Source organism: Maniola hyperantus, chromosome 23 (genome assembly GCF_902806685.2).
Source record: "Maniola hyperantus chromosome 23, iAphHyp1.2, whole genome shotgun sequence".
NCBI lineage: Eukaryota > Metazoa > Arthropoda > Insecta > Lepidoptera > Nymphalidae > Maniola > Maniola hyperantus.
This window is the reverse complement of record NC_048558.1, coordinates 5,082,905-5,098,163: the sequence shown is the minus strand read 5'-3', so window position 1 is coordinate 5,098,163 and position 15,259 is coordinate 5,082,905. Positions and strand designations below refer to the sequence as shown.

The 15,259-nt window shown below is 37.4% G+C and overlaps 1 protein-coding gene across 2 annotated transcripts in view; it reads left to right on the top strand.

Moving 5' to 3' along the window:
* Positions 1-15,259, top strand: part of Dyrk3 (Dual-specificity tyrosine phosphorylation-regulated kinase 3) — a 225,037-nt gene that overhangs the window by 190,325 nt on the left and 19,453 nt on the right. For both annotated transcript variants that reach the window (XR_011238102.1, XM_069506590.1), the window contains exons 2-3: positions 10,004-10,160; positions 10,860-11,045. Coding sequence is in view for 1 of the 2 variants with exons in the window: in XM_069506590.1 (XP_069362691.1) it covers positions 10,004-10,160; positions 10,860-11,045 (343 nt within the window). In the remaining variant the exon portion in view is untranslated. The remainder of the gene's footprint in view (positions 1-10,003; positions 10,161-10,859; positions 11,046-15,259) is intronic.

Genomic DNA, 15,259 nt, shown 5'->3' with positions numbered 1-15,259 from the left:
ATATGCTGGTGCTCATCTTAGCTAAAACGCATAATACACGCTTTGTCCCGTCTGTTACTAATATATAATATATAATTTAATATCTTTGAGTGACACGAATTACGGTTACCAAAAGTTTTAATATAAAAAAAATAAGTTATGTATGCCCGTATATCATAACGAGGAGCAATGTGAATGTGGAAATATTTTACAGTTAATCTCAATTGAGCGTGTGTAGCGACGCGTGGCCAATTTATGAACATTTGTTTGTTATCAAGCCAATGCTCAGCGAACGTTATGAGCTAGTTAAATTGTGGAGAGTTTTGTTATAAATAATAATTTTGCTAGTAATAATTGGACGCATTTTCTGAAAAAAGTTTTTACCCACATCGAGTCAAAATTGATATACTGTGAACAACTCCCTTCGACGGTGTATCCACTAGATTTTTATAAGGGACTAGCTTATGTTTGCGACTTCGTCTGCGTGGACTATACAAATTTCAAACCCCTATTTCACCCCCTTAGGGGCTGAATTTTCAAAAATCCTTTCTTAGCGGATGCCTACGTCATAATAGCTGTCTGCATGCCAAACAGCCCGATCCGTCCAGTAGTTTGAGCTGCGCGTTGATAGATCAGTCAGTCAGTCAGTCAGTCACCTTTTCCTTTTATATATTTAAGATTATTCAAGGGGCGGATCAACAAGTCCTGAAAAGGCGGAAACGCATTGGCGGTTTCTCTGGTGCTGCAAATGTTCATGGGCGGCGATAACCACTTAACATTAGGAGACTCGTATGCACGTTTGCTCGCTATTTACATTATTTTCAATTTTTGGACGAATACGGTAAAATGACATGTCGCATCGGAGAAAAAATATCAAGATATGAAACCAGCATATTTATTTTTCTTTGCACCCAGCTGCTAGCTGTAATCAGTTTGTTTATAATATTTCAATTTTGATTTGATTGAGGGTTGGACTTGAAGTAAAAGTGCAGATTGGCAGACTTCACACACCTTTGAGAACATTATGAGAACTCTCATACATGATATTTTCATCGTGCTGGAAAATTAAATGATCAAATTAATCAGGATAATATAGTATTGTATTGTTCTGTAGGATTAGATAGAGAAATTAACGTTTCGATTTGTACCATGCCGGTTGAATTAATGTTTTAATTATAAATGTGTATTGCCAAAACGACGCATCACATAATAATCGAAGTAGCAATTGACCGTCGTAATCCGTCTGATATGACACCTCTGTTCTTAGAAGCGACACATCCGTCACACGCATCACTTTTAACAGCTGGCTGCCAACGCTGACATAATGCTGCAAGGTCTAGTTCTTGGTAGTAGATAGAAAAACGATTGCGCATATGTTAAAAAAAAGAATATAGCCGTGTTAATTATAACTTATATTCCCCTTTCCCCTCCAACTGAGCGTAAATGTTGTGCTAGGCGTAAGTACGACAATAGTGACAGTGTAGTGTAGTGTAGTGACAAAAGTAGACAACGGGTACGGTTTGAACCGACGAATTTTCGGTTTTAAGTCCGCTCTTCAATCGTTGAGCTATCGAGGCTTAATGTTGTATGGCATGGTAATTGTATTTGATCACGTAGAGAAGTCGCAAGGCACTGAAAAAAAAGCGACTATCACCGTGTTGTATTTTGATTTTACTGCAGAAGTCACCGAGAAACTGAGGGAAAAAGAAGTCACCCTCAATAGTATTGTAAACCAAAAAATGAATGGCGTTCTTAAATTTTTAAAAATGCATCAGATTGTTTATTTTGTGTAATTACTTATGTATATCGTGAAATGACCTCGCTCGATTGTTTATTTATGTGTAAAGTGCAATCAACGTTGATCATAGTAGTATCGAGTATTGTCTACGCCGATCACGTATGGCACCATGCCAAACGCCGGCGCTTCCGAGAAGACGTGAATTGGGGACGTATATTATCGTCGTCAACAGTTTTCTAAGGAACTTGCAGTTCCTGCAGGGTTCTGACAACGAGTGTTCATAGTTCATTGACTTGGTCTTCCGATTTGGGCTCTATGTTTCGGTAATTTTCTAGCCCATTTTCTATTTATTGAGGACGTATATTGTCGTCGTTAATAATTTTCTAAGGAACTTGCAGTTCCTGCAGGGTTCCAACAACGAGTGAGTCATAGTTTATTGACTTGGTCTTCCATTTTTGGCTCTATCTTTCTGTAATTTTCTACCCCATTTTCTATTTATTGGGGACGTATATTATGGTCGTTAACAATTTTCTAAGGAACTTGCAATTGCGACGAGTGTATCATCGTTCATTGACTTGGTCTTCCGATTTTGGCTCTATCTTTCTGTAATTTTCTAGCCCATTTCCAATTTCTTTAACGTTAGATTCCGCGAGTTCATATCCTACGTGTCAGTTTCTTGTATGTTTAGATCACTACCCATATAATAGAAATGCGAAAGTGTGTTTATCTCTTGGTTTGTTGGTTTCTCCTTCAATCACGTGGTAACGGAGCAACGCATTGACCTGATTTTTTGTATGTATATAATTATATCTGGATAGTGACATAGGCTACATTTGTCCCGGAAAAGTAAAGAGTTCAAAAACCTAAATCCACGCGGACGAAGTCGCGGACATTAGCTAGTTTTTTATTAATTTTCCTGTCCCGTCACTAAGTTGTTCACACTTCCCAATAAATTTCCATTTTTCTGTATTACAGCTTTGACATTTCTTAATAAAGATCCTTATTTCTGTACTCTGATTTTCACACCTCGTATTTTTCCTTAATGAAATTCCTTTTCCTTTCGTCTCCATTTTCAAAGATATAACAAAATCTTTCATCGATTGTGCAAATACGAATTCCAAATCCTTTGGGCATATTCCACTTAGAGATAGCACCGCCCATGCATCTCTTTGTGTAGAAAGGCAAGCGTCCTTATGGTCGATGGAATCAAATATGATTCAACAAGAACTCTTAAATAAACAAGATCAAACATCTCTAAAATATTCCGTTACTTAGTATTTTCGCAATGTTGATAATAATTGAAGTCGTTGATAGTTTGCTATTAAAAATTCCGTAATTACGTCAAAATGCAAACGATTAGGTAAGTATGGGAATAATTTTGCATATTAATCTATCAATCAACTATTACCCATTAACACCCATACTAGTATCATAGTGTGAATTTTGCGTCTAAGTATGTGGAGGGTAAACTTCGGAACCACTGCACCTATTTTAAAATTCTTTTACTATTTGAAAGGTACATTATCAATGTACGAGGTGATGCCCGCGACTTCGTCTGCGTGGATTTAGGTTTTTAAATATCCCGTGGGAACTCTTTGATTTTCTGGGATGAAAAGTAGCCTATGTCCTAACTCCTAACCCCGGGATGTAAGCTAACTCTACCAAATTCGGTTAAACTGTTGGGCTGTGAAAAGATAGCAGACAGACAGACACACTTTCGTATTTATAAAATTAGTTGGTATGGACTAAGGTAGGTACGTGCTTTAATTATGTATATAATAATAATTATTATTCTACTCTAGTTGAGTCATGAAAAGACGTCTACAAAGTTTGCAAACTAATAAAAGCCATTAAGTATTGAGACAAAAAGTCTTGAAAATTGCTATCATATTAGACTTAAAATTTTCCGATGTATGGAACTGTACTGAAGAGAATGAAATTTTCCATAAATAACACTACGTTGTAGTGCATTGTTTCAGTTACCAAAATTTTGTTTGTTTATGAACCTAAAATGTATAAAGATTCACATTTTGTTTATCAACCAATATTTGGCATTCTTGAAGAGATGACTTCGCTCGTGATCCCTTTTCACTATTCGCGTGTCTGTAATTTTATGATGAATGATTACTTGTGTTTATATTTCTTATATCTACCGGAACTTTCTCTGAAAGAAATTCTTTAGCAGTTTTATTTATTTAATCTTGTGTAACTGCTTGTTCATTGTACCTTTTGATATGACATCATTTACTTAAGAGAAGACTCCTTCGAGCGCGCTCGATAAAAACGAAGTTTAATTGTTATATTATTTTAATACTAGATGATGCCCGCGACTTCGACGGCGTGGATTTAGGTTTTTAAAGTCCTGTGGGAACTCTTTAATTTTCCAGGATAAAAAGTAGCCTATGTCCTTCCCCGGAATGCAAGCTATTTCAGTACCAAATTTCGTCAAAATTGGTTGAACGGTTGAGCCGTGAAAAGTTAGCAGACAGACAGTCACACTTTCTATAGTAAAATAGTAAATAGTAATATTAGTAATAGTATAAAGTATGGATTAACCAACCAAAGTCAACGAAATTTTGTAGACACGCTCCAGAAACTAATACCTGTGTCTGTGTTTTCCCGAATTTTGTATCATCTGTTTAACCGATTTTGAGGAAATTTAGCTTGCATCCCAGGAAAGGACATGGGCAAATTTATATTCCGTAAAATCAAGGAGTTCCCACGGGATTAAAAAAAACCGAAACTTACTTGGATAAAGTCGCGGGCATCCAATGAATCGTTATGACGTAAGGCAATCTTGATCGAAGTAATGCTATCATCTAGTCTAGTAAATATAATAAAAGCAAAAGCTCACTGACTGATTGACTAACTGACTGGCTGACTGACTGATCTATCAACGCACAGCTCAAATTACTGGACGGATCGGGCTAAAATTTGACATGCAGATAGCTATTATAACGTAGACGTGCGTTAAGAGAGGATTTTTGAAAATTCAACCTCTAAGGGGGTAAAATAGGGGGTTGAAAAATGTGTAGTCCACGTGGACTAAGTCTTGGGGATAAGCTAGTAAAATAAAAATATCATATGAATTAATGGTACAATATTCCTCATTATCACAACAATAAATCAAATTGCGAGACCAATCTTCCTCTGGTTAAACACACACAATAGGCCATAATGATCGCCTCGTGCCACCGTGCGTCAGCAATCTACGTAAACGCGTGTTTGTTTTCACCATAATAACACAGAAACTGTAACTCTTATCCGGTTCCAGGACACGGTTAAACTAGCTTCAGTTATATGCAACAACGGAAAGTTATTACTAGAGTAACTAGAGTTCTAGGAATACTTGATAACATTGTTATAGCCAGAGTAGATATGTACTGTGCTGCTTGGTCTAATGGCTAGTTTATTCGGCTGCAGATGATGTCCCGGGTTCGATTCCCGGGTCGGGCGAATTGAGGTTGAGGTGAAGAATATTGTTAATTTATTACGTAGAGGGCTGCAGGGAGTCACCGGATTTAGGCGGCGCAAGTCAAACCAAGTCCTATACTATTACCGTAGGGTACCTACTCCTAACATAAACGTTATCCCTAGTTGAATAAGGCAGACGTATATGTAGGTCAGACTATGCCTAAAACATTATATTCGATCTCGTTAATGATCTCGTTATCATGAATGACTGAACGTGCTTTTTCCATGAGATATAAATAACAGCAATAAGTACTTGAAGTTTAAAACATCATCATCATCATAATCAAGCCATCGCCGGCTCACTACAGAGCTCGGGTCTCTTCTCAGAGTGAGAACGGTTTTAGCCATAGTCTACCACGCTGGCCATGTGCGGATTGGTAGACATTTTGGAGAACTCTCAGGTATGCAGGTTTCCTCACGATGTTTTCGTTCACCGTTAAAAAAAGTGATATTTAATTAATTAAAACGCACATAACTCCGAAAAGTTAGACGGGTGTGCCCGGGAGAACCCCAGACCTCTGATTAGAAGTCGGACGTCCTAACCACTATGCTGTCACAGCTTATTGTTCACAACATACAGGGCTAAATGCAAAACAAAATGATTCCAATTTGAGATCGATAACGTAAATATTATCGAAGAAAACAGCTAGCGAAAATATCATGCGCCAAAACAAAACGGATTACCCGAATCGATAATTAATATTTGATTTCCTGTAGCTATGCAATACAAACTAAAGCGATGCTAGTGTATTTGTGGTTAGTGCATTTTGTGCAATTACATCATTTGCTTTAACGGTGAACGAAAACATCGTAAATCAACTTGCAAACCTAAGAGTAATTCTCCATAATATTCTCAAAGATGAAGTCTGCCCATCTGCACTTGGCCAGGATGGTGAATTAGCCTAGGGCTTAAACTCTCATGCTGAGAGGAGACCTACCCTTAGTTGTGACTTGTGGGCCGGCAACGGGTTGAGTAATACAAACTGACAACCATTTCAGCTGTCACTCTTAAAAAAGATTATTGATCCCGTTACAGAAACGCCAATGCGCCAGTCATCATTCAATTTAGTAGTACTTCCAACTTCTTTGATTCCAATACAGTATTTGACAACCAGTCAAATCAGTAACTTTTTATCAAACGTCAAAACGCGCAAATATAGTATGCGATATTCTATAAAAACTGGAATGTGACGTCACATCATAATGACGCACTTTTTTAGTTTAATCGAAAATTTAAAATGATTATTATTTATTACACTTAAAACTAACAAAGGACGTGAATTTTACGTATTTTGAAAGATTTTCTATTTTAATAATCATTGAGAAATAATTTATTTTTGATGTAGTCAAATACCCAATTATGTATAGTGAGGCCGCGATTACACCTGTAAGTTTTACTCACGTAAGTAGCTTACGTAATTAATTGACAACAAATTGACCACAAATTTACTAAGGTAAATGTACTTATAAGAATGTTTACATCAGTGAATTTGTCGTAAGTTGCATGGTTACGTATGTAAACTTACAGGTTTATCCGCAGCCTAAGATTCTGTTTAAATTACCGAATCTATTAATCAATCAAACCAACGACTTTGAGATTAAAGTATAGGCTATTTAATTAATCTGCTATTGACGAATTGTCTTAATAAAATTACTAAAGTTCCACTAATTTGATCGTTAAATAGATTTTCGGAAAACACTGATATTGTCTTTCATCACTTTTGATCTAAGATTTGTTGGAAAAGGCACTATTCTACCTGCTGCTCGAAGTAATAAATTGAAAACACAGTTTTATTTGTTTTGTACTTCAAGGTTTACTCGCTTGTCTTGTTTAGCATCAAGGCCTGCTTTTATGTCTTCTGTTATCCAGCATTTCCCGATGTTTTACAAGTGTTTGTTTATTAGTATCTTGTTGATTTAACAAGGTATCCTCTATAAATCAGTGTCTACTTGTCTATTTTCTTACTGAAAATAAATATCATGGAATTCGGGAAACTGAAGGTTGCTGATCTGGTACTTTGATATATAAAATGGCATCTGCCGAGTTTCTAGCTGCTTCTTTTCGGTATGAAGGGTGATCCGAACTAGTTTTAAATTCATTTCTTTATTTAAAAGGGCTTTATAATTTTTTTAAATTTAAAAAATGCTATACTTTAATTAAATAATGGATTCAATATTCTATTCTTATAGATGTTTTTAGCCTTACCGGGTTTTAAACTACCAGGTTGTCGATGTTGACATAATCATTAGTATAGTATCACCTATACTAATACCCCCCGTATTAGTATAGGTGATAGAGTAAATAGGCATCTTCTAGGCAAGCGCGCTCCATTTTACGCTGCATTATCACTTGCCACCATGTCTGATTGCAGCCAAACGCTAGTCTATAAATTAAAAAAAGGTCTGTTTCATGTTCTAGCCTCTAGATGTGCAAGGTCATTGACTAATCAACTGATTCATTCAAAAATGTCAATTGGCACCATAGAAATAAATCTACTATATATAAAAATGAATCGCTAAATGTGTTGCTGATCGCAAATCTCGAGAACAGCTGAACCGATTTTGCTAAAACTTTTTTTTTATAATATTCCTTGAAGTACGAGGATGGTTCTTACGGAGAGGAAAATTCAAAAAAATTTAATCGACTGTTAGGCGGAACGAAGTTCCCCAGGGCAGCTAGTTGTATATAATAATGAGTACACTGACTCCCTTTTCAGGTTAGAGCCCCCTTCCCGACTGACCTTGTATATTCGTATGCAGTCTAAATCAAATTGCTTTTCTAATACTGTAATGTAAAATTTGGATCACTATAAAACACTTTGAACTAATCGTTCAGCAAGTCTTCAGTGTTTATGTTACGGATTTAGGCAAACGTTGCCCAATATACTCGAACGTTTGATATACGCTGTCGCAACCCCATCAACCACCCACACTTTCCTATTTTACTGCAACTTATTATTTATTATCGTTATTCCACATTTTACAGCCTACTTATATTTGTAGTATAATTATATGAATATTTATGTGCGATATCTCAAACGTCTTAAGCTGGAGGTTGACTTGTAACATTTTTTTTATTGTAACACCAACAGAATCATACAAAAAAATTACATTATTCAAATCCTTAGTTAAGTTTTTTTATTTTTTTTTATTTTTTAATAGTAAGATTATTTATTTATCACTATAACGAATTTAAACAATTGAACGTAAAAATTACAGATCGAAGTTAATTATATAAATACAGTTAAGTTAATTATATAATTCAAATTATAGGCGGCTACAGCATGCAAATTTAGACAGAGAAGTGCGAAGGTCTTAGAACTATTAGTTAGTTCTAAGATCTTCGCACTTAATCAAAGATCAAAAAAAATAAGGTTTTGGTGTAATGTATCGAGTTTTTGTAACTCAAACCAAAGACTGTCTTGTAACGTTAGTTTGTAATGTATGTGCTCCACTCGATTGTCAGTTTTTTCGCGAATTCCGTTTGAGTGTTACATTTCAAGTCAATGCAGGTCGCGAGAGCAAGTCGCAAGCGCAAGTCGTAAAATAGAGCACACTTGAGCCAAGTGCTCAAGTGTACATTACAAACACACGTAACAAGTCAATGTCGCCTGTATTGTAACAAGATCGCCTCGAATGGTACGTTACAGACAAACAGTACAAATCTATCTCCAGCTTTAGACGTGCCTACGTAAATGTTGATAGTTGATAGGTTGACTCGTATCTAGATCAAATATTGCGACATTTTCAGTATTGTGGCAATAATAACAAGCTGGTTCAACAACTATAAAATGTACAGATTAATGTACAATTAATATGTTTACATAAATAAATGTATGTAAGACAAGTACCTTACGTAGATATAAATCTTTATATTTTGTAATTCTCGAAAGTCTTTGCACAAATCTGTTGGTGATAGAGCGAAAACATTTCAATGATTTATATTTGCCTTTGATTTCTGCCTTCTTTTCTGCGTATTCATGTTGTTAATAACTTCAAAACTAGAAATTCTTAATAAATTTTCAGCTGTATATTTTTTATGCGTGAATCTTTATGATGGTTAACAAACACAAATCAATTTTCGCAAATAATTTAGAATTTCTGGAGACAGATACAATCTGCTTTGAAGCAGAGAGATCTAAGCTCAGTACATTTCTTCTATAAAAGCAGATACCCTTGGTGACCTTGTCTAGCTTTGACAAAGGCTCACCAAGTAAAGCTCATACTTGGACTGTTAAATGCTGTTATAGGTCTAAGCACAGAATTGGTCTAAGCTCCAAACATCTCTTCTTTAAAAGCAGATACCCTTGGTGTTCCAGCTTTGGCTAGATTTCACTAAGTAGAAACGCTCTCTTATTGTTACACGCTGTTTAAGTCTAAGCTCCAACCATATCTTCTATGAAGGTGTGACGTGGCACCCGCCACGCACAAACCCAGGTACGCAAGTCCGGTTCCGTAGTTAGCTATGTATAAGTGCTTAGTGATTCATATAAATATAATTAGGATGAAGAATAAATCTACCGTTTGCTCCGACCGCTGTTTCATTGAGACACCTACTAGGGTTCCCGTAGGCAATTGTTAGAGTAGGACCCTTGTACATGAACGTGGCGGAGTGGCCACCTCACCCGTGACCATTCCACCACGTTACAAAGGTAGGGATCCTTGGTGCCTTGGGCCAGCTGCTTTCTCTCTAATTACCACTCTTAATTTTACTGCTCGAGTAGTCAGAGGTTTAGTAGTAGGTATTTGTTCCGTGTGTGATTTGCATTGTCATTTTTACTTTTGTAACAAGAGTTTCTTGTTTGTTTCCAGGTGATAGACTTCGGCAGCTCGTGCTACGAGCACCAGCGGGTGTACACGTACATCCAGTCGAGGTTCTACCGCGCGCCCGAGGTGATGATGGGCGCCAAGTACGGCATGCCCATCGACATGTGGTCGCTGGGGTGCATACTCGCGGAACTGCTCACAGGTGACTAAGTTTCTTACATAAAATACATGCTCAATTTTTTATCGTTATCTTATCCTTATCCCCGCGACTTCGTCCACATGAAATACACAAGTTTCAAACGCCTAGTTAACTTCCTTAGAGGTTGGATTTTCAAAAATCCGTTCGTAGCCGATGTCTACGTCTACGTCTGCATGCCAAATTTCAGTAGTTTGAGCTGTGCGTTGATAGATCAGCCAGTCAGTCAGTCACCTTTTCCTTTTATATAATATTTAGACCTGCTGATGCTCGATATTAATTGCAATATGACTGACGCGCTAGCTGTATACATCGATATCAGAGGTGGTACCCTTATTATAAATGCGTAAGTGTGTTTGTTTGTTGGTTTGTTGGTTTGTTGGTTTATTGGTTTGTTGGTTTGTCCTTTAATTACGTCGCAACGGTGCAATGGATTGACGTGATTTTTTGCATGAGAGAGTGAGAGTTCTCCATAATGTTCTCAAAGGTGTGTGAAGTCTACCAATCCGTACATGGCCAGCGTGGTAGACTATGGCCAAAACCCTTCTCACTCTGAGAGGAGACCTGTGCTCTGTAGTGAAAGATAAGTTGATCATGATGATGATGATGAAAATAATATTTCTTGTTAAAGTCAATAGTCATCCATATGAACTTATAACATTCTAATTAGCGCGGCTATACAATTTCTCCTGCAAACATTTCCAGGTTTCCCCCTCCTCCCCGGCGAAGACGAAGCGGACCAAATGGCGTGTATAATCGAACTCCTGGGCATGCCGCCGCAGAGGCTCATCGAGCAGGGCAAGCGCTCGAAGAACTTCATCAGCAGCAAGGGCTTGCCGCGGTACTGCACCGCTACCATGCTTCCTGACGGCACGACGCTCTTAAGTAGCGGTAAGCTCAGTTTATTCTGGATTTTATTGGTCGCTGGTCGCAGAAGGTCACCTAGAGTTGAAGTGAATGTACTCGAACGAAGAGGCCTATCCTGCAACAGTTTTTTTTTGTTTGGAAGGTGACTTGATCGTGAGTGTTCTTATGATTCTTTCACTGGTGAAGTGATTCCAAATTAGTATAAAGTGAACATGCTCTTTTTAATTTTCAAGATCATCTAATTCATAATCTCAGAGTTATTACCTCAGAGATTTTAGGTGAAAAGATTGGATAAATCCCAATATTTTACGTGAATGACTTCTTTCCGATTACGACACTAAAACGGTAAACACTGGTGTAATAGAAAATAAACTAAAATGACTGCCTTTGACATCGGAAATATTACGCTATATCAAAATATTCGCAGGACGTCAATAGACCGAAATTCTTTCACTGGTGAAGTGATTTCAAATTAGTATAAAGTGAACATGCTCTTTTTAATTTTCAAGATCATCTAATTCATAATCTCAGAGTTATTACCTCAGAGATTTTAGGTGAAACGATTGGATAAATACCAATATTTTACGTGAATGACTTCTTTCCGATTACGACACTAAAACGGTAAACACTGGTGTAATAGAAAAGAAACTAAAATGACTGCCTTTGACATCGGAAATATTACGCTATATCAAAATATTCGCAGGACGTCCATAGACCGAAATAACATTAATAATTTTTATTAATGATCAGCGGAAGTGTCAGGCCGTGCTTTCTCACGTTTCATCTTTTACATTACATTCATTTAAACGCTGAGTCAACCCTAATCCGCCTCTATAACAGAACGTAGAGTTCAAGCATTACCACCTCATTCCGAGTCATTTCTATTAATACTGAAAGTGTCGCCGAAGATTCCTCGACCGACCTTTCACGTCATCGTCGTTGCAACGCAACAGAATGATTCACAAATACCGATGCCACTACGAAATATCTGACGATTTTTTTAATAGTGCTGTCTTTTTGAAAGTTTGCCTCGTTCGTCTTGTGAATAGCTTTTCGGCTGCAGATCATGAGGTGCCGGGTTCGAGTACCGAGTTGGAACAAAAAGTTATTGCAAAATAAATTCTGCCAATCTACACTTCTTCTCATTCTTAGAGGAGACCCGTGTTCTGTATTGGGCTGACGGACGATGGGTTGTTCTTGATGATGATGATGACTTCTGAAAATAAATTCTCAGTAGCAGCCTGGAGTTGGGAAGTTGGCCGTACCGTACTAGACCTTCTTTGGAGAGCAAGTAAAGCCGTTGGTTCTGCTCCTGATATCTCTCTGGTCATGTCGGATTGCCGTTTCATCTTCACTCTCTATTTCCTCACTGTCACTTTTTCTTTAGCCCAGAAAACCCCCTGATCCTTATATTTCAGGGTCCTTGAATCGTCATAAATATTTTGATACACTAACTGATAAAAATGACTTCCAAAAATACTACAAAGTAAAAAATAACTTTTGTTTCTACACGTGTACCTATGTATGTTGAAGTCTGGCGAGCTTCACGCTTTGATTTCTAGTTTATTTTATTTACTTATTTTATTTTAAGCTTTTTTAGTGTAAGTAGTCATTGCTTGGTACCTAAATATCAATTCACCACCACCTTTTTCGAAGTCGGTTAAAAAAAGCAATCCCTCTCTTAGTCATGATCATTTTCGCGCAGACTTATGCTACTATATTATAATATCTCCGGCATAGTTGACTAATCTCGGTTGAGGGGGAATATTATTACCATTTCAAAGTTTGAGTCGCGATACCCTGATAAGACACGGATCTATCAGTACTTAGATAGATAATGCTATCCGTAAATCCCGGGTTTACAAGTTCTGCTGTGTTTTGTGCGTTCCTGTTGCATAAACTACACACAGAGTGGGTGTACTTTATGGAATGGTGTGCCGTCGTCCTATATGGAACCTGAATTGGTATTCCGTATTAGCCCTAGCTTGGTTGGCCTTATCTATTCTTTTATATTTTGTAGAGATTTTCATTTGAAATGTAAATCAGTTTTCAGATGGTATTTGAAATCTGTTCTAAGCGACTTATTATGGAGAAAAAAAATATTTCTTTATCAACCTATCGGCGGCTCACTGGTCTCCTCTCAGAATGTTGGCTTGGTCATAGTTTACCACGTTGGGCAAGTGCGGATTGGCAGACTTCACACACCTTTGAGATCTCTCAGGCATATTCTCTGGTTCTCCGCCAACGTTAAAAAGCAAGAGTCGCACATTACTCGAAAAGTTAGAGGTTTGACTTGATACCCGGGTTTGAATCCCGGACCACTCGACTAGGAGGCTGACGTTTTGACCACCAGGCTTTTACCGCTTATTAGATAATTTAATTTAATTTAATTTACTCCTCATTATTTACTCAATCGTTTACTATTGTCGTACCCAAGTGTCGTATTACAAGTTTTTCACATAGTAGGTAGTCGCTGTGGTAGTTGGCAGATGGGGTGCATATATTAGACATTGTTAGAAAATAACTTTGAAGAACACTGGCCGAGTTTCGTCACGGTGAATAAAAACAATGACACTACTTGTCTGCACTGCACGTGCGATGAGTCAGTCCAGACGGGAAGAAAATACTTGTTTGTTTTGTTACTCGAACAAATTTCGAGTAAAGGGTTGTCTTGATAGTACTTCTTGTGTAGTAGTTCTTCTGTTTTAGATTTTCCCGGATTTTCCTAATTAATTGGAAGTTCTACTTGAGGTTCAAAAAGCTTGTGAGTCTATTAGAATGAGATAAAGGATTCTTCGTACACAATGGTTTGGGTTTATCGACTGAGTTATTTCTACATTTGTTCCAATGCGATTTTATTCATATAAAATTAAAATTAAATTGCTGTAGCCACCTATAATTGGAATTGTATAATGACCTGGCACCTAAAATTTGAATAATGTAATTTTTTTTTGTATAATTCTGTTGGTTGGTTCAATAAAATAAAATATATATTGTCACCTCAACGGGAAAGAGGTTTCGTAACGCCTATTTTTCTATGTTTTCTTTTGCGATTCGTCGTGTTAACTTCCGAGTCTTGACCTGAGCTTTGTACGCTAGAAGGGAAAGAAAGGCGGTATTAAATTTTTATAAGAAACTTAAATTCGAATTAAAAATATATTATAGTATAACTAGATGATGCCCGCGACTTCGTCCGCGTGGATTTAGGTTTTTAAAAATCCCGTGGGAACTCTTTGATTTTCCGGGATAAAAAGTAACCTATGTCCTTCCCCGGGATGCAAACTATATCTGTACCAAATGTCGTCAAAATCGGTTGAACGGATGGGCCGTGAAAGGCTAGCAGGCAGAGAGACAGACAGACACACTTTCGCATTTATAATATTAGTATGAATAGTAGGAGGAGTACAGACTAACATGTTGTTATAATTCCAAAAAACTTTTGATAAAGGAATCCTTCAAACTTCGACATTTAGAACATTTGGTCGACCTCATAGATAAGACGTTTTCAATCATGTTCCGGTGTAATAACCTTATTGATAGGCAACCCTTTGCTCCCCCACCCTTGACTCGGGCTCCCGTCGTCGCCCCAAACACGTCACGTAATGGAGAGTACATTCATCCATTGCGTAGTTATGAAGGGGTTATGATTCGATTACATTTTGCGGAACATTGCGTTAACAGGGAATAGCCTACTTGAACTTTATTGATTGAATTCGGATTTTGATTGCGTTTATTTTTGGTTAACCCATTAAAGGAACAATTTGGCTAAGTGTTTATAAGTTATTAACGTATTGAAAAGTTTTCTCGGTTTTATATTTGTGTTGTGATCCCTGACATATCATTTAGGGTTTAGGGTTTAATACCCTAAACCCTAAATGAAATGAAAGGTTCCGTATCTCCAGAGAAAAAACAACCCTTTTTCTTCCCTTGGTCTTGGATCACTTCGTTGTCTGTCTAGAACCGTCAAGGAAATCCGAACCTATAGGTTACTTGCCGTTGACCTAGAATCATGAGATTTGGCAAGTAGTAATGTCTTACAGCACTAAGCTATGTGCTTGAAACGCACATAACTTCGAAAGTTTAGAGGTTCAGGTGCGTGCCAAGCATTGAGCCCCCGACCCTCACGACTAGGAGGCGGGCGTCTTAACCACTTGGCTGTCACCGCTCCTTTATTTAGCCAGTCCGAAACAACACGAAGTCTTAATTTTCGTAAGCACCTAGACAAGTGGTGGGCGATA